Source organism: Rhea pennata, chromosome 1 (genome assembly GCF_028389875.1).
Source record: "Rhea pennata isolate bPtePen1 chromosome 1, bPtePen1.pri, whole genome shotgun sequence".
Classification (NCBI taxonomy): Eukaryota; Metazoa; Chordata; class Aves; order Rheiformes; family Rheidae; genus Rhea; species Rhea pennata.
In genome coordinates this window covers 28,395,937-28,414,622 of record NC_084663.1, presented here as the reverse complement: position 1 = coordinate 28,414,622, position 18,686 = coordinate 28,395,937, and the positions used below count along the sequence as shown (strand labels likewise).

At 36.5% G+C, this 18,686-nt stretch overlaps 1 protein-coding gene across 4 annotated transcripts in view; it reads left to right on the top strand.

The window, feature by feature from the left end:
• The window catches only part of MDFIC (MyoD family inhibitor domain containing), a 51,668-nt gene that overhangs the window by 20,055 nt on the left and 12,927 nt on the right, over nt 1–18,686 (top strand). For all 4 annotated transcript variants that reach the window (XM_062583482.1, XM_062583471.1, XM_062583489.1 and 1 more), the window contains exon 4: nt 16,560–16,835. In XM_062583482.1, coding sequence (XP_062439466.1) covers nt 16,560–16,835 — 276 coding nt within the window. The remainder of the gene's footprint in view (nt 1–16,559; nt 16,836–18,686) is intronic.

Sequence of the window (18,686 nt, the reverse complement as noted above, 5' to 3'; positions counted from 1 at the left end):
CATCTAAATTTATGGTCTGAGGCAGGAAAGTTTGGATAGCAGTAATCATCAGTACCAAAGGTGAAATTTTTGAAGTAATGTAAATATTACTGTGCTTGCTGTGTTTGAGCCTGAAGTAAATTATATCTTAATTTCGGAATATTTTCCTTTGTTGTATTGGTACTGTCTCAGAATTAATGTGCTGTTATGCCTAGGTGGGAAAGAATATTTATATTCTTTTCTTGATTAGTTTTGCCTATAGGAAAAACCATACAATATTTTTGTAGTGGTTCCTTAAAGAGGAAGAGGAATAAAACTCTGACTATGTTCTATGTAAAATATTGTACTACAAAACCAATGAGTCAGTGTGGTTTCAGTCTGCTATTTTCAGTAATAATGGTATTCAGTTGACCATTTTTAGCAAAGAAAACACCAAATTACAAACTGTATGAAAGTATCATCATGCAAGTTGTGCTTTTAGGAACCTGTTTTCTGGCAAAAAAAGTCTTGAACTTAAGTTATGCCAAAAATTCTGTTAGTCTTTCTCTTTTTAATTTCTCTTTTATTTGTGCTGTATATGAATATGTATATGTGTATGTATTTCTGTATATGAAAAACTTGGAATAAGTTTGTACAGTTAAAATGTTTGTATGTCAAAATGACCCTGATGGGAAGTACCCACAAGTGCTGAGGGAGCTAGCAGACGTCATTGCTAGGCCACTCTCAATCATCTTTAAATGACATGGAGAATAGGAGAGGTGCCTGAGGACTGAAAGAAAGCAAATGCCACTCCAGCCTTCAAAAAGGGCAAGAAAGAGGCCCCAGGGAACTACAGGCCAGTCAGTCTCACCGCAATCCCTGGAAAGTGATGAAACAGTTTATTCTGGATGTCCTCTCTAAGCTTATGAAGGATAAGGTGATCAGTAGTAGTCAGTATGGATTCACCAAGGAGAAATCATAATTAACCAATCTGATAGCCTTTTGTGATGGAATGACTAGCTGGGTAGATGAGGGGGGAGCAGTGGATGTTGTCTACCTTGTCTTCAGCAAAGCTTTTGACACTGTTTCCCATAACATCTTCATAGGCCAGTTCAGAAAGTGTGAGTTAGATGAGTGGACAGTGAGGTGGATTGAGAACTGGCTGAATGGCAGAGCTCAGAGGGTCGTCATCAGTGGCGTGGAGTCTAGTTGGAGGCCTGTAGCTAGTAGTGTCCCCCAGGTATCAGTACTGGGGCCAGTCTTGTGGAACTTAGTCATTGATGACTTGGATGACAGGACAGAGTGCACCCTCAGCAAGTTTGCTGATGATGCCAAACTGGAAGGAAGGGCTAATACATCAGAAGGCTGTGCTGCCATTCAGAGGGACCTTGACAGGTTGGAGAGATGGGCAGAGGTAAACCTTATGAAGTTCAATAAAGGCAAGTGCAGGGTCTTGCACCTAGGGAGGAATAACCCCATGCACCAGTACAGGCTGGGGACTGACCTTCTGGAAAGCAGCTCTGCAGAGAAGGATCTAAGAGTCCTAGCGGACGACAAGGTGACCATGAGCAAGCAATGTGCCCTTGTGACCAAGAAGGCCAATGGTATCCTGGGGTGCATTAGGTAGAGTGTTGCCAGCAGGTCAAGGGAGGTGATCGTGCCCCTCTACTCAGCCCTAGAGAGGCCTCATCTTGAGTACCGTATCCAGTTCTGGGCTCCCCAATACAAGAGAGACATGGAGCTACTGGAGAGAGTCCAGGGCTACTAAGAGGACTGGAGTATCTCTTGTATGAGGAAAAGCTGAGAGTGCTGAGATTATTCACCCTGAAGAAGAGTGAGGGGGGATCTTATCAATATGTATAAGTATCCAAAAGGAGGGTGTAAAGAGGATGGGGCCATATTCTTTTCAGTGGTGCCCAGAGATAGGATGACAGACAATGGGCACAAACTGAAATGCAGGAAGTTCCATCAGAACATGAGAAAAGACTTCTTCACTATGAGGATGACGGAGCACTGGAACAGGCTGCTCAGAGAGGCTGCAGAGTCTCCATCCTTGGAGATGTTTAAAAACCATGTGGACAGTCCTGGGCAATGTGCTCTTGGTGAACCTGCTTGAGCAGGTGGGTTGGACTAGATGATTTTCAGAGGTCCCTTCCAACCTGAACCATTCTGTGGTTAAGTAAAAATAATTATTTTAATTCTTGAAATTTCAGAGAGCTGAAGTAGGTTCCATAGAATTTCATACTAACTGATATGAAAGGAAAGATTTGAGGGACTTAAGGCCACATCAGAAGGCTTATCTAAGTAATTATGGTTAGACATATTTCTTCTTTAAATAGCTATCCAGAAGAAAGAAGGGTCAGAAAACTAGTTATTTATTCTGCGTTCTGGTATTATCTGCAGTGTGAAAGTACCCACAAATACGTTTACTTGCCCTTTACAAAAATACTTTCAGAGAAAAACAGGGGCCTGTGACCTATTTGTGTGTTGTTGTTGTTGTCTTTTTTTATTTTTTATTTAATTTCTTCATGACTCAAATCCAAAGAATCTCTTTTAAAAAACATTAAAATGTCAAATAGCTGTGGTCACTCAGGCTATTTCTAATATCAGCCTTGTTAACTCATTATATTGATGAGGTAGGCCATCAGAAATGAGCCTTGGTTGGAGAGAATGATGCTTAGAAATATTTGCCACCGTTAACTACTCTTAAATGAAATGTATTCTTCTAGCGTGTAAGAAATGTATTTTCGTATGGAAGCTGTTCATGAAATTTGTGCTGATGAAATATAAACCAACATCATTCTAACAAAATGCTTTTCAAATTCTAAATTTTCTGTCCAAGTATATGAAATTTAGAGACTTAAACTTTATATTAAAACCTACACTCCTCAAATTCTATGCACTGCCTTGATTAAATATTTTTACTTTTATTCTGAAGCTATAAATATTATGACACTTCTAAAAAGAAAATTGCAAGATTTAGTAATGCTAATATTAATTACAGTAGAAATTTCAAGAGACTATCTCATGATGCAGAGTTGCTTAAGTTTAGGGGAGTTTTATTGATTTATTAGACTCAAGGTTGTATAATGTTTGCATAAAATGTTATAAAGTTTGCTTTTGACATAAATCAAGTAGAGCAGACTGTTAGGCAAGCCTTTCAAATATGTAGCTTCTGAGTCAAAGTTGACCTTCAGGGCAAGTTTTTGCCCCCGAGGGACAGCACATGTCATTTGTTCATTCCATGGCTGGGCAGGGGCAAGGTTGCATCCAAGTCTGGGTTGTTATGAAATAGAGTGTGCTCCTTCAGCAGGGAAAGCACTGAGTCGCTTGGAGGGCCTTTTCCTACCTCTCTTTTTTAGGACAAGCACATATTTTAACTGCATTCTATAAGTTGCAAATTGAAATAAAATTCACACTTAAGGGGAAGAGCAGTGGGAGATTCTTACACGGACTAAAATTTGGCATGAAAGCAGCACTAAACTAGAGAAGAATGAACATCTTGTAGATCTGTACAATTCAGAAGTACAGGAAGTTAGGGGGCAATACTTCTTTTGCTTGAATTTCAAAGTAAGGAAACTTGTAAGGAATGGTGAGAAAATTTGGGGGATTTGAGATCAGCATGCCTGGAACTGTTTGCATGAATGGTTGAATTGAGTATTTTGTAGAAGTCATATAACAAATACTCGCATGGCTGGATAGGTAAGTCTGAGTAATGCATATGTAGTTTTCCTATATGCAATTTACTAGTGTATTCCAGCTCATTTAACAATTCAGTATTTCCTAACTATTCCCTTTGTAACTAAAATATTCTTATCAAATACTTCTCTACCTAAATATTGTCTATGAATATTTGTATTTTTAAAGCATTGTAACTAAGACAAGCTCAAGCCAAACCTGCTCAGTAGCCTCTTTCCCATATTTGAATTTGTTAAGGAGAATGAGATAGAAATGACTGACCGTCACTCTTACAATTACTCTCTCTAGCCCATTTTTATGTTATATTTGCATAATTTTCTTTAGCCACCACCCTACACCTCCCTTTTTTTTTGGATTTGACAGTTCTTTTCCCTGTTTCTCCAGGTCTTTCTCTATTGTGATTACATAGTTGTAAGCAATGACAGGAAGGTTGTGCTTAGAGAGTGACTGGAAATACTGTAAAAGTGCCTCAGTATAAAGGCTTGTTCAGTATGTCGTTACTGCCAGCATTTAGTCCATTTTGTAAGTAGCAATGAGCCTTCCTGTGAGAATGGCTGATTTGACTGTAGGGTAATTAATAGTAAATTAAAAATTATGAAAAGCTACTGTGCATGCAGGTAGAAAACTGTTAAATATTACAACAAGTTATGAAAGGCAGCTTCTGGAGTCATGTGATTATGTGAGATTTAAATTTTCATTAAAAGACAACAACATAACTTGGCCTTAGTCTTTGTAGCTACTGACAAAAGAGTAAAGATTCAAAATTAAGAATGACAATACACAGAAATTATTTAAAAATAAAATGATTCATGCTTTTTGAGTAATTTGGGTTGGCAGTACTGCACTGGACAGAAATCCAGAATTTTATCTGAATTAGCGTAACACAAATTAAATACAAGGTAGTACAAAGGTGTTGCCACTGTAATTTGTTAATTCTGGCAGCCTAAAAAAAAATAGTATGGCACAATAAAGTGAAACTGGTTATGCTGAAGGAACAGTGTAAAATAAGGATGCTGAAATAAATTCCAAATGGCAGAAGTATGGCAGGAGTGCGAATAAAATGGCAGATGGAGTGAGGCGTTACTAAAGTAGATAAGGAAGTATCCAAAACAGTGCAGTTCTTTTCTTGAGTTTTGTGCTTTTGGCAATTAGGTGATTTCCTAAGAGCTTTTCTCTTTGAGGCCAAGAAATGTGAGACGGGGGACTGAGGTGTTCCCCAAGGACTGAACAGCTGCGCAGCGCACAGGGGTGGTGGCAGCATGTTGGCTCGCTGATCGGTCGCCTGGTTGGGCTGCTGTTGCCAGCGATGACAGGAGTGCTGTTGCTGGGCTAGCAGCATTTATAACCGGTGAGGGAAGGCTGTTTGCATGTGATGTAGTTGCTGTCTTGGCTCTGAGACAGCAGAGTTGCCTCTGCGCTTTTAAACCTCTTGGGTAAGGGGGGGGGACTGCTGCTTCGGCTGTGACTTTACAGAGCTCCTGAATTGGTGCAGGATACAAGATGAGTGTAACTGTAAACTTTAATATTGTCACTTAAAATGTTGTTTCTTCCCTGTGAAATCCCTCAGCTTAGTTGCAAAACCTTATAAGCAAGAGTGGAGTGGAAGTTCTATAAGCAAGAGTTAAGTGGAAAAACTGACACTTTTCAGTATTGTGAATAATGCTGATAAAACAAAGATTTCATTTGTGTATCTCTACTCCATTTTAATAAGACAATTGTGGTTAGTGTACAGAAGAATCTCTTTTCCCCTCAGATAAGGGGAAATATCTAGATCCAAGTAAAATACAAAACCGAAGGCTTTCAGAAAAAGGTCCTTGTTGCAATAAGCACTTGAAACCAATTCAAAGCACACACATCAGCCAAAATTAAACGTTACTTATAAATTTTTTTAAACAAAGGTAAACTGAATAAGCTTCATGGGCAAAATTATGTAGCTTCATGGGTTAAAAGAAGTATTCCTAATTTAGAATGAAACGAATCCATATGTAATTTTGAATGTTTTTAAACACGTTTAAATAATAGTCCATTTCTGTATGTTGGAATGTATTCTGCTGCTATTCAGTAAATTCTTCCAGATAAGAACTTGCAAATGCTACTGGATTGATTTAAATAGTATGAGCACAGTAATTTCGTATAGATTTATATCTCATTTCATGAACAGAGAGGAGAATCAGAATTTCAGCTCATTTGTGGGAAGGAAGAAAAAAGTTATGTAGATAATTTCATCCTGTTTTCTACCTATTCTTTCAGATACTTTAGTATTTTCCCCTTTGTATTAGTACATTTGTTCTCTGAATTTTTTGTGCATTTCTCTGTGTTTCTCTGTGAATTTTTTGTAGCAGCCAAAATTTGTAACTGTGTGGCTCAGATATCAAGGTTTTCATGTGAATTGTTTGAGCAGCTTATGCTTTACTTCCTTTCAGGAAACTACGTGCATCATTTTGACAGGAAGTTCAGACTTCACCAGACACGGTCAGCAGTCTGACTTTTGCACTCTTTTAAGGGGTGTGTGCTTGACTAGCAGGCAAAAACTCGTTTAATATACTTTTTATATATCAGCTCCATATAATGGATATAGTGTATGAAAGCATTGCAAGGATGATTATCCAAGTGAGTCAGAAAGCAGACTTCCCACATCATTTTGGTAGAATATGGTAAATAAGAAGTAAGTAAAAAACCTTTTTGTGTTGCGCCAAGTATTTGTGACAGTGATCATATGTTAAACACATTCAGCTTTGAATTGAACATATACGAATCTCTTAGTTAATATACTTTTACTTTCTGAAATACAACATTGCCTTTCCCTTTAGCATTTGAAACATTACTGTTTAACTGTGCCAGGGTAAAACAGTCAAACTGACGGGAAGGGCAGTGAGCGCTGATGCAAAGATGCAGTCTTTACTCCATGGCTGCTTGCAGTTTTGATACCTAATTTGGTATGTGAGGGAGAAGGCAAAGAAAATTCAAACATCTTTAATGACTCTAAGAGGATTCTTCTACGTATATTCTCAAGAATCTGATTTATGCAGTTTACACATAAAAACATTTTGGGTAAGGTTGTGTTGTCTCTCTCTTTGGGGCACACCAAAATGATTGGTTCAAACTGAGGAGAAAACCCCGTAATTTCTGAATCATCTCAGTGCCAACCTAGTGCACTCTATTTTAGTAAAAGCTACTTTTGGTTGTGTTAGCTCTGTGTGGGCTTTGTGTGTGATTCAAAAGTCTTTAGCACCCTGAAATCCCGGGATTGCTTTGTGATGGGGAAACTCTTCTCGACCTGCCCTCAAGTATCTCAGCTGCGTGAGACAGGTGAAGGGGGTCCTGTGCGGATCTCCAATGCACTGCTTGGAGAGGGGTTCCCATAACTGGAGGACGCCAGTGGCACATCACGTGGTAGCAGAGAATAAACCTTTCAGTGTGCTTAATGTTGTGCATGCAGATGCATGTTGCTTCTCTCTCTCCTCACACCTTGGTTTTTCAGGGTTAGGAGATAGATGGATACCTGCCTCACTCTCTGCTATGTTTGCACTTCTTTTTTCTTCCACTGACTAGTAGTAATGGAGGGTTAGTAGAGTAGTTCACTCTACTAATTATCTGGTCTGCAGGAAAGACAAATTGGATTATGAGGTGCTGTGCACCCCAAGTCCTTCCTCTACTTTGTGAAACAAAATTTCCATTTTTCATCATTCCACTATGTGAATGTGGCTAATTTTTGGCCTGGGGTCCTGCAGCCTCTCTGACTCTAAGTAGAAGGGTGAGCATTGTATTAACTCTAGATCAGTGTGCTATGAAAAGTACGATCAGTTTATCTTCATTTTATTTTATTGCTTATTGACTACTGATTCATCATTTAATTCTTTCCTTAGATGTAAAATTACAGCAAATTCTTAAGCTACAGTGAGATTTCACTTGTTTTAAATTCTGTTATTTCTTATTCTCTGCTCTTCTCTGCCCTCACAAACTAAAATGGCGTAGCTCACTATATATTTTCTCATTTTATGTCTCCTTTCCTTCCAGTGCTGTCTTCTTCTGGTGGATGTTATCTCCTGCTTTTTTCTTTTGATGTTTTTACTCACTTGCTGCTTTAGTAAAAAAAAATCCCAAGTTTTAGTCTGTTCCTTGTGATTACTACACATTTGCTCCTCCTGTTGTTCCATTTTCCTTGCAGCTGTGCTTTACCTCTTTTTTCCTGTTCTTCTCTGGTACTTGGTATCAGCTGATGCCAAATTTCACATCAGCTGTAGCTTTCTAGAAAGAATAGCAGAGAGAAAAAAAAATGTAGCAAAGGTTCCAGGAAAACTCAGATACCTATGTATATACAACTATTTTCCTACTGATCTGCTGTTGTTTTTTCTCCTATCTGTTGATATTACACTTTATTTTCCACTGTCCTGTTTTTACTTCTATTTCTTTCTGCATTGTTAGTTTTGTTAATAATAGCATTGGGTAATACTTAGTATTATAGAGATGACAGAAGACAGAGAAATAAGAACAGTGGGTCAGGTTTATTCTTGTGGTGTAACAGTTTTTGAAGTCCTCTCAAATTCTGTCACTTACGTAAGTGGAGGAGTGGAAATCCAGGGAGCAGTGAATTTTAAGGAAATAGATCATTTCAACCATTTGCTATTTTGTTCATTTAAAAACTATGTTACTGTAATCTTGTCATCTGAAAACTCAGTACATAGGATCGATGGAGAATAAACCAGGCCTTTGAATGTTTTCTGGGTTAGTGGACAGACTGCCAAGCCAGGACTGGTGTTTGCCCATCTTCATCATCCTATGTTCTTCTCTTGCAGAGAATGACACAGTGTTTGTCCGTTCGTTTTTTCCAGGTAGCTGGGGCTTTGGGAGAGGGAGAAGGAGACACTGGAGCCAGAGAAATTGGCTGTGAACTTGCACAGGTTACGAGCGTTAATGACATTGACAGCTCCATTCTGTTGGGTTGAGGTTATCGCTCCTGTTTGCTACATCCTGTTGTGCTGCCTATGAGGCAATACCCAGCAAGGGGTATCCTGTTGTTTCTAGCTTTCCCTTTGATGCTTATTATCTGATTTGGGAACAAATAACACAATGGGAGAGGCAACAAAACTGTGCTAAATGTTTGATTTATGTCTTAGTTTCATGGCACACCAGTGTGTCTTTTTGCAGTGGTATAACCATATGTTGTAATAGGTACTAGTTGTGTAACTGCTGTAGTTTTAATACCAACATCTTGGATTGTTTGTTTGTGTCTGGTTAAAGGAAGGTTAATTAACTTTTCTTTTAAAATTAGAACTGCAGAAGCAGAGTGTTCTGTTTCTTAGTGAAATGGAATTGTATTGATTTTGCATCCGTTTTGAATCCTTTATAGTTTTGGAGACAATCTTCACATTTACTAAGTTATCAATTATTTGTGTTTCAGAAACAGATCACTATGAGCATTTCAAAAATTAAAAATTAATTCTCTTACTCTTAATTTGTGTATTACTTTGTCCGTATATCCATTTTCTACAAGCCTGTATGCATTATAAAGTAAGATTTAACAAAAAAAAAAAAAAAAAAATCAAGGAGATCATTCTGCTTCTTAAACAGTAAGTAACATTTGGGGAGAACACAGGAAGAAACAGCTATGCATTTCACCTCAAATACTGTTTAAGGAAAAAAAACCTCTTCAAAAACAATTAATAAATGTGTAAAATATAATAAATATGAACTTTGACTTTTGGAATGATGACCATAAATTAACCTAGTGCTGCGTGTCTCTACGCAATGTTTGCTGCTTTTGTTACTTGTAACACTGCCAGATATAAGAGCAAATACACTGCAGTTCTTTTCTAGCCCTCTAGCAGAAAAATGTATGGAGAGAAAACTGGGTAGATAAATCTATAAATGGAAAGCTTGCAGTAAAATTCCCCACTTTTATACACAGCTTTATGTAGACATTCATGTCTAGGGAGTCTTAGTGCCTGCTACCTACGATGACCTGTTTCTGTGTGTGGATTCTCTGCTTGATTTTTCATAACAAGCTACAGCTGTTTTCCAGAAAACGGAAAGCCATGTTACAATATGAACCATATTCAAGTTTATTTTGATATTGCTTAACATCCATTGTGAAATAGTTGTATGTGAATCATCTTTATTGCTAACTTTGTGTTCTAGCAAGGATTTCCAAATCACCTGCAAAGTTTATCATGGATGCCAATGTATGTATAGCTTCAGTCTCACAAAAACCTTGCTATTGATGGCAAAATACAGAAGGAGAATTTTCTCACCATCTAATGTATTTAGAAGACAAAATGATATTTCAATTTTGAGATAACTATTAGAAATTAAGAAGTTTAAAAGAAGTTAAGGCTTTGCTTAATTCAGCAATGATTAAGAAATCATTAAAAAATTCAACAGGCATTTCTTCATTTTGGAAAAACACTTCAAGAAAGAGGATTTGTAAATTCACTTTTAATTTTCAGTGGGAATGTGGGAATGCTTATCAGCTTTGTGAATTTATGGCTACCTGTCCTTTTTGTGCTTCCCTGTGGTTCTTTTTGAGTATGTCAGACACCTGTATACAATGTCTGCAACCCTTCAAACAGTGCATAAGGCTCTGCAGTGCTTTCGGAGGAAGAAACTGCAGGTCTTTGCACAGATTCAGGAGTATGCTTGGCACTCTCTTATGTACTTGTGTCACCTTCACAACCCATAAACACACGTGCATGTACATTTGCTGTTCTAGTCACCTCTTCACTGTTTGAGAGAGCTGATCGGATAAAGTGTATTTTTCTTTTGTCCTTGCAGCTCCATTTTTGTTATGCTTGGTGTTCCATGGATATGTTTTCAGACAAATTTTAACATACAGTTCTCAGTGTGGGTCTTTTAAAAATTGTACCAGCAATTTTACTACAGTGTTTTTGTTACAAAGGACATCCTGTTTCATAATAATATATTGTATTCATTTTGAAGATGTCCTCGTGTCTTACAAGAAGCAATTCAGAAAAGGTAGTTGATGCTGTTAGTTGGTACTTTGTTTTCCCTGTAAAGTCAGCATGGTATAAAAAATTCAGTGTAAAAAATTGATTTTGTAAGATAGATTGTACCTTGATGGTACCTTGTTATTTAGTTAATGTATGCTTTCTGTGGTATGGAAGCTGCAGTATATGCTATTTATGTCCTAGAAAATATTCAAAAATAATTGCTGACAAAAGCCACTTCACAGGTTGACTCAGAGGTACATCTTGTAATCTGAATGTTAATATTCTGAATAGCTAAGCAGAGAAAACTATTGATGTAGTTTGAAGATTCATGTAGAGACTAGTCAGGATTTTAGTTACAAAAGTGGGGAGGGAGAAGTGTTGAGATATTTGAGTTATCCTAGCTTTGCTGAAATTTTATGCTTATAGAGCATATGGATGCACACAATTTGTAATATTTTTGAAAAGGTAAGATTTTTTGCTGCAGTCAGTTTGAAATGTTGCCTTTTATATTTCAGGAATTATGTCTTTTCCAGAAGCAATTTGGAATCACCCTAATTTTACTCTAGAATGCAGACAGCTCCTGGTTTTACTCTACAATCCATAACTATCCATCATGTGCTTTATTTTTCCCCTCAAGCTTAGGTTTGTGTTGTGAAGAAGTACAGATGCCTGATTCTTACCTAGCTTGCGCATATGGTCTCTTCAGTGCAATCCACCACAGAATGAGTAGGAGCAGCCACCACTGAGATCAGAACTCCAATTAGTGTGTAGAGCAGGGCTTTCAGCATTAGTAAACCAAGGCAGGACCTTTCTATTTCCTAAAAAAGGGTTTGTCTTCTTATTTCAGTTAAAAACAGTTTGGGAGGTAGAGAAGTGTCAAGGATATTTAAAACTGAAATGGTATTTAATATTTTCTGAATATTTGAAAATGCCAGAGATTTTCCTTTTCTACATTTTGAAGTCGTGCCTTTTTATTCCTCCGTGGCTCACCTGCAAAAATGTTGTTTCTACAGTATGTTCTGATTTACTGTCATAAATTAAGAAAACTAGGATTCTTACCTCTCTGGATGTATACTCAGATGACCGAGGCTATAAGTAGCAAAATATTTTTTCCATTGATGGTGCTGCCCTGTGTAGTAAACTCCATGGGCATTTATTTTAGCAGCCTTCGAAAAGCTTTTGAAATGTGATTGAAATATGAGGTTACTAATTAGCTGCCTCAATTTTTTTCTTCCTCCTGATGTTTTCTTTTGATTCACTTTGAGGAGTCTGTATTCTCTGTGTATGTTTGTTTTTGTGTTTTGTCTAAAATCCCTAATGATATCTTAAACTGTCCTGTTTATGTTGAAAGAGTTCCCCTCTGTTTACATACATTTTCCTATTAAATGCATGCATCAGGATTTTTCTCATAAGAATAGTTTTAGAGGTATAAACAAAGTATTACCAGTGTGCATATATATATGCATGTTTATTTTAGCTGTTACGCATTTCACACTTTAAATGAGAATGAGCACAGTTACTGCATCCAAAACCATCCAAATCACAGTAAGTGTTTAGTACTTGAATATTTATTCACCATGTAGTAACCTCACAATTAAATTATTTTATAGAAGTCAGTTAAATAACAGCAGAAGTTACTGTATTAAGATCCACTTTGCAAGGAAACCAGTGACAAGGAAGAAGTGAAATACACTAATAGATTATATGCTATAGCAATATATTGCCTTTTTTATTGCTTTTCCACAGGCAGCAGATTCATGTATAGTTATTACTAGCTACATTATCTGCTAGTTTTCTATCAAAAAAGATTCACTCTATTGAATCATTAATCCAATATTTATCATTCTTATTGAAAATCCACTAGTGTTAGCACTGTATAAAATATTGACTTAAATCTACTGGTTTTGCTAAAGATTAAAAACATATTAACCTAAAAAGAACAGTATTTCTTAGGACATCTGAAACTATTCATTGTGGATGTTTAAAATGACAATATTTCTGTGTTGTCTGAGGAATGATTTTTTTTTTTTAAATCTTTAACATATAGTAAGTGACCAGTGCCATCCTAATTTGAAGATGCTGAATGTTCATACAACTCACATTTGAAATTTTGATGTGTATTGCATTAGTTACTGAATATCAAGAATAAAATTTTTGCTCATACATAGAGTGTAAAATGGGATCTTTTGTAGCAGCACACGGCCTGTTTAGAATGATATAACAGGCGCTGAATGTTCACATATCAAACAAAATGCCATCTTTCTGTAGAAAAGAGGTGTCAAAAAGTTTCTTTGTACCTTTAACGCGTGTGATTATGTAGTACAAAATGCAGAGTTTGTAAAATTTCTTGAATATACAGGCAAAAAATGAATAATTCAAAACAACTCATAAGTTCTACATTCTATTGTATCTTTTATAACGCAGGCAGAAGATAGCATTGTGTTCCCAGTAGAGCTGAATTTGCACAAGTTACACCTCTGAAAATGCCAGATGGTCTATGGTCTACTTTTGAGAGCTGTCACATATGTAAAGATTTGAAAAAAGAAAGACAGCTGAATGAGAGCAGTGGATCATTAAAGAGAGAGTGAGAGTCCCTGGGTATCACTGTGTTTTAAGAAGCATTGTGTCGTTCCCCATATTACACTTTTTTTTTTTTTAAGATATACACAACCTTTAAAAAATAAGGTAAAAATATTTCTGTTTTAAACTGAGCGGTTGTGGCTTAATCTTGGAACTGTCAGTTGCTTTTGTTCTTTATGCTAGAATGCGGTCATATGGTTCCTAATTGGTTTCAAGTGTGTTTAAACCATAAGATTCAAGTCTCCCTCGTGCAAAATTATCAATAAAGTTAAAATAAATTTAAATTGAGATAACTAATACATTTGGGGGTTTATTCCATTTTGATTTGACCTGTGTATCACATGTGAATACTCTAAAGCCAGTCGGCTAAAAAGTTATATGTTAATACTAAAAGGCTGATATAAGAGTGTACTTTGGGAACAGGATTATTAAAAAAATAAAAAGAAACATTAATAAAAATAATTATAAAAGGTAAAATAAATAACCGTTTATTTAGATTCCGCAAGATTTAACCATTCACCTACAATTTGACAGATAAAAGCATAATTTTGAAGATTGAAGATTGGATAATTTGTCAAGTTATTGTATTGTAATAAAGCGCCAAACATATACAAACAATTGTAAGCTGCCACCACCAGTTTAGCTGGCTTGAAAAAGGTCATATCTGTCAGTTTTAGAAACTGGATGTCTAGACATACAGAATATTTAGCATAGTCTATTTCTTATTTATTGAGGAAGGCTAACCCCTCCCAGGTAATTCTAGGTTATTGGTAGAACAGTAATACTCCACAGTTTGGAGTCTTAGGCTGCACACTGTGAGAAAAGCATCCTTGTATGGAGCACAAAAAGCATTTCTTAAGAATGCAGAATAAAGAAAATAAAGCTGGGGGAGTTACGGATATGAACACTGAATTTTAGGGAGTAAAATTTTTGATTTCTCATGTTGCTAATGATTTTATTTTTGACTGTAATTAATATTTTTGGCTGACCTTGACCATTTTTTAAGTGGAAGAATTACCTTTTGATTAGATATAATAAAAAATGCTTTGTACATGAATGGAAAGATGCCTTGTGCAAATGGTTCCTGGTAGTGTACTTTTATTATGCCTGTTCTTTTTTCAGGTAGGAACAAACTTCCCAAAAACTTGTTTCAGGGCTTTTATGGTAGTCTGCAAATGTTAACAGAATATATGATACAAACTGAATTCCAGAGTCAAGTAAATACCTTTGCTTATGTTTCTGTTGTAATGTTTGACAAGGACTGATGCCAGATTGAAAGGAGCAGCAGCTTTAATATTGCCATCCAAAACTTTTGTGGCAAAACATGGCTAACTGTTAACTAACAGCGGTTATATATCAGGTATCAAGATTGTTTTGTGCTCCTGCTGTGTTGGACTGGAAATTTAAGAGCAGTTACTGCTGGTAGTAGAAAGAAATCATCTTTTTCTTTCCTGCAAAATTGTTAGGGAAGCTAATATCATAAATATTTTACCCAGCCCTTTCCTAAAGCCAACAGAATTTTTTGCTTTTGTAAAGTGGGGACAGTTAGGGTTACTCTGACCTAAATAAGTATGTGGGCAGCCTAGGTGTCATGTTAAAATATTAGCTCCAGTGACTAAGAAAATGTAATGGCAAGAAGAATGAACAATTACATTTTTCAGTATCTAAACTCTATTTGGGGCTATTTTAAATGAAAAATCTCTCTCTTGGTCTGTGAATATAACCAGGACTTAGTTGAAGGCTTATTTGAAGTTTAATCTTGACAAGATCATGATAGTTGGAGGAAGCAATCTGAGGATGGTAGGTACCAGTGTCTTTGATAAAAGGGCAGTGTTGAGGGTTTGTTAGGCAAGTTAAGAACTGAGGACTTTTTTAAAGGACTAGTTGGTCTGAGTATCCCGGTAGTATTTGTCCAAATGTTTGGTCACCTATAGCTGAAGTGATTAGTGTAGCTCACTCTTTTAAAGGAAATTAACTTCATTTGGTTATCTTGGTTCTAGGATGTAAAGTTGTGATTTATATAGGAAGCTATACTGTGAAATCATCCGAAAACTGATGTGAATCTACTGAAAAGAGAATGAGCTGCAGTTCTGAGCACTGTTTCCCTTTTCTAGAGATGCTGTCTTACCTCTTGTCAGCTCAGAGTTCAGTAAAATACAGGCTTTTTTCTTGACGTTAAATATATAAATAGTTGTGTACTGGACTCTGTGAAGACCTCTGTAAGTCCAAGCATGATACCATAGTATTTTGATTGGGCTGATACTTTTTGACTACGAAATCTTGTTATATTACTATGTATGTATTTTAATTAGTTTTAGACCTAAGTCTGCATTTGTTTAAAATATGAATCCTAAATTGTAAACCAGTCTTTTTATTACAAAGCGTTACATAAAAAGCTGTGTCTTTTCTTTCGATATAGACTTTAAAATTCATGGAAAGTATATTTCCCATGTTGTTAAAAATACTTTCCTTCATGATATGGTAACACAACAATGAATGATCGAGTTTTGTGCCATCTCATTAGAATGAATTTATAACAAGCACTCTCTGAGTCTTAGTCAGACTACTGCAAATTCCTAGCTTGACAGTTTTTGTATAATTTTTTCCTTGAATTGTTTCAGTTTGTAGTAATTAAAAGCCCTGACTGGTCCATTAGGGTCATTTTTCAAATAATGCTTTGGAATTGAGAAATAATGGTAGGGGACTGTGGGTTGCCATAGGTACAGTTGAGTGGTATCTGAACATATGTTTCTGCTGTTTACTGGATCACCTCCTCCAATTCCTGAAGATTTTGACTGTTTTTTCCTTCCCAGAAGTCCATGATCCTTATGAGTTTAAGGTCAAAATGTCGTTGGCTACCTCAACAGTAATGTTCTTCTCTAACAGCTTGGTCTCACGTGGTCGGTGAGGATACTTTCTGAAGCCTGCAGGTTGGCCTGCCTGCGGTATCACTTCCCTTTCTGCAGCTCTTACTCCTGTTCTGTCACATTTCCCCCTTCTTCATTTGTGGCACTTTAGCCCAATTTTACCTCAGTTTTATTTCTTTTTCTCCCATTCCTGAGTTTTCTTTTTTCAGGTTGCTTGTCTTACTCTCTCCTTCTAAGTCACGGAGAATTATGAACTGTTTGGTGCCATGTCTAATGAGGATTTCAGGCCTCACATATACATGAGGCACTTTCTGAATATCTAATTATCATTATTTTTAATCCAGAGGTACTTTTTATTTTCTCATTTTGATGGGAAGATGTTAACTTTTCAGTCTATTCTCTGGTCCCTGAATAAGAACAGTGAACGTTACCTTCCCAGCCTATCCTTAATGTGTTCAGTTATCAGTTTACAATTTAAATTAACCCTTTCTTTTGCTTTCATTTTAAGCACAACCTCAACGTTTGCCTCAGCCGAATACTTCAGCACTGGAAAGGGGTGAGGAAGAAGCTGGCAAAATACAAAATGGTCACGTGGGTCTGAGCAATGGAAGTGGAATTCACAGTGGGGTCAAGCATGTATCAGCAGACAACAGAAAACTTTCTGCTCCTGTTTCAGAAAAAATGCACAGAAAAATTCAGTCCACCCTGTCTGTCAACAGTGACAGCAGCAAGAAGAGTAAAATAAGCTCTGCATTTTCTCAAAAACCAGGTACTTCACCTGAAGGTAAGCAGAAATTCTTATTAAAGAAAGAAAAAACAAACAGAATAAAGACTAGCCAAACCCCATTCTCACTAATAATTACACAATCAACTGAAAATAATTGAAGGGCATGACTCATGCTCCAGAAGCAAATAGAAATCATTATGATAAAACACAAGTTACTTCCCCAAAGGAAAATATTAAGTATTTGAAGGAAATTGAAGCAGTGGGAGATTTCTTGCTTTCAAACATTTGGCCATCCTAGCCTGATAATGTTTTAGTATCTCTAAGTTAGTATCTTAACTATCAGAAACTCTTGTCAACACCATCACAGATATACTAGAAATAATTTTAAAGCACAAGTTCAAAAGACAGTAATTACTTAATTCCACTAACGGCAGTTTCCATGAGGACAGAGTTTACTTTTGAAGATATTCTGTTAGCAGATATTCTGACTAGCCATGATATGATCACTAAATAATGAAATTTGGACTTGTGCTTTAATGATGAATGTGCCTTATGTTATATTTAGACTGTAAATAAACTGCTTGAAAGAGCTTCCTACTCCCTACACACAACTTAAATAAGCAAAAGTAAATAATTTTCCTTACATCTTAGTGTGTGTGTTTTCACTGCTTGTAATTACCATAATGGTCCCAGAATTCCCGAGCCTGTCCTCAACCCACTGCCTTCCCATTTGCACTAATATCATTGAAGGCTTTGCTGCTGCCCGTAACAACAAGGGGACAGAAGCTCTGTAAGCTTCGTTGGTTTGAGGCAGGCTTTCTTTCAGCATGTGGGGAAGATGTGTAGACGGGACTGGTTAAAAAGCTCTGGGGATGCTGGCAAAGACATAGGTTCTTAGAGAGATGGGAGACTGTTCAGTGAAATGGGGAAGATTCTCAGCCTGGATGAAAGCAAAAGGATCAGAAGGACTGTATGTAGCACGCCTGAATCAAGCACACAGATGTCAGTCGCGTGACTTCTCTTGACTTGAACTCCTTCAGTCAAACCTGTTGAGTGAATGTGTATAATAATATCAGGAACAGCTTCACTCGTACTGTGTCGTGTGCTAGTCCTCCTTGCTGAGGTTTATTTTCATATATACCTTCAACAACCCTGTTATTTTTCTACTGTGCTTTTAGTCCTCAAATGTAACATTTCTTTCTAAATTCAGAATTTGCACCTTGCTATATCCTCATGTCTCTATTATGTGATAATATTCTATTATCCACTTTAGCCGCAACCCTGATACTTTTCTTAGTTCCTTTGTGCAATATTGAAAAGTTATTAATCAAGAGAACTGGAGCTGCTTACATAGCTGATATAAAGTGTAGGCCCCTGAATTCAAGAATTCACACACTGAAAAAGAAATTCCAGAGATAGTACATGTCCTGTTCATGCCTCAATCAATTTTAATTGATTTAAGGTTTACCAACCTTTCCTTTTTCTTCTAAAATTATATCAGAATAAGTTCAGTCAGGTTGTTTATCACATTGGCAACAATCTTATCGAATGATTGAATTACTGAAGAAAAAGATACCTTCAGATTTAGCTGTAAATTCTCATCTCATATTTTAGTATCCAACACATGATTGTGAGCGTTAGTCGCATAAAATTGCAAATTGCATATTTTCTATATACAGTCAGTACTGTGGATATTTTTAAAGATATAACTGATTACAATATAGATATCTATATTATGTTTTCAAGCTACCTCATACACATACTTTCAAAGTACAGAAATATAGGGTAATCCTTACTATCACATGTAGTCTCTTGACTCATCTAGTACCTAAGGTTAAATATATTCAACTTTATTCAACTAATCTTTTAATATTCCTCTTTTGAATGTGGGAACTTAAATATGTGTTC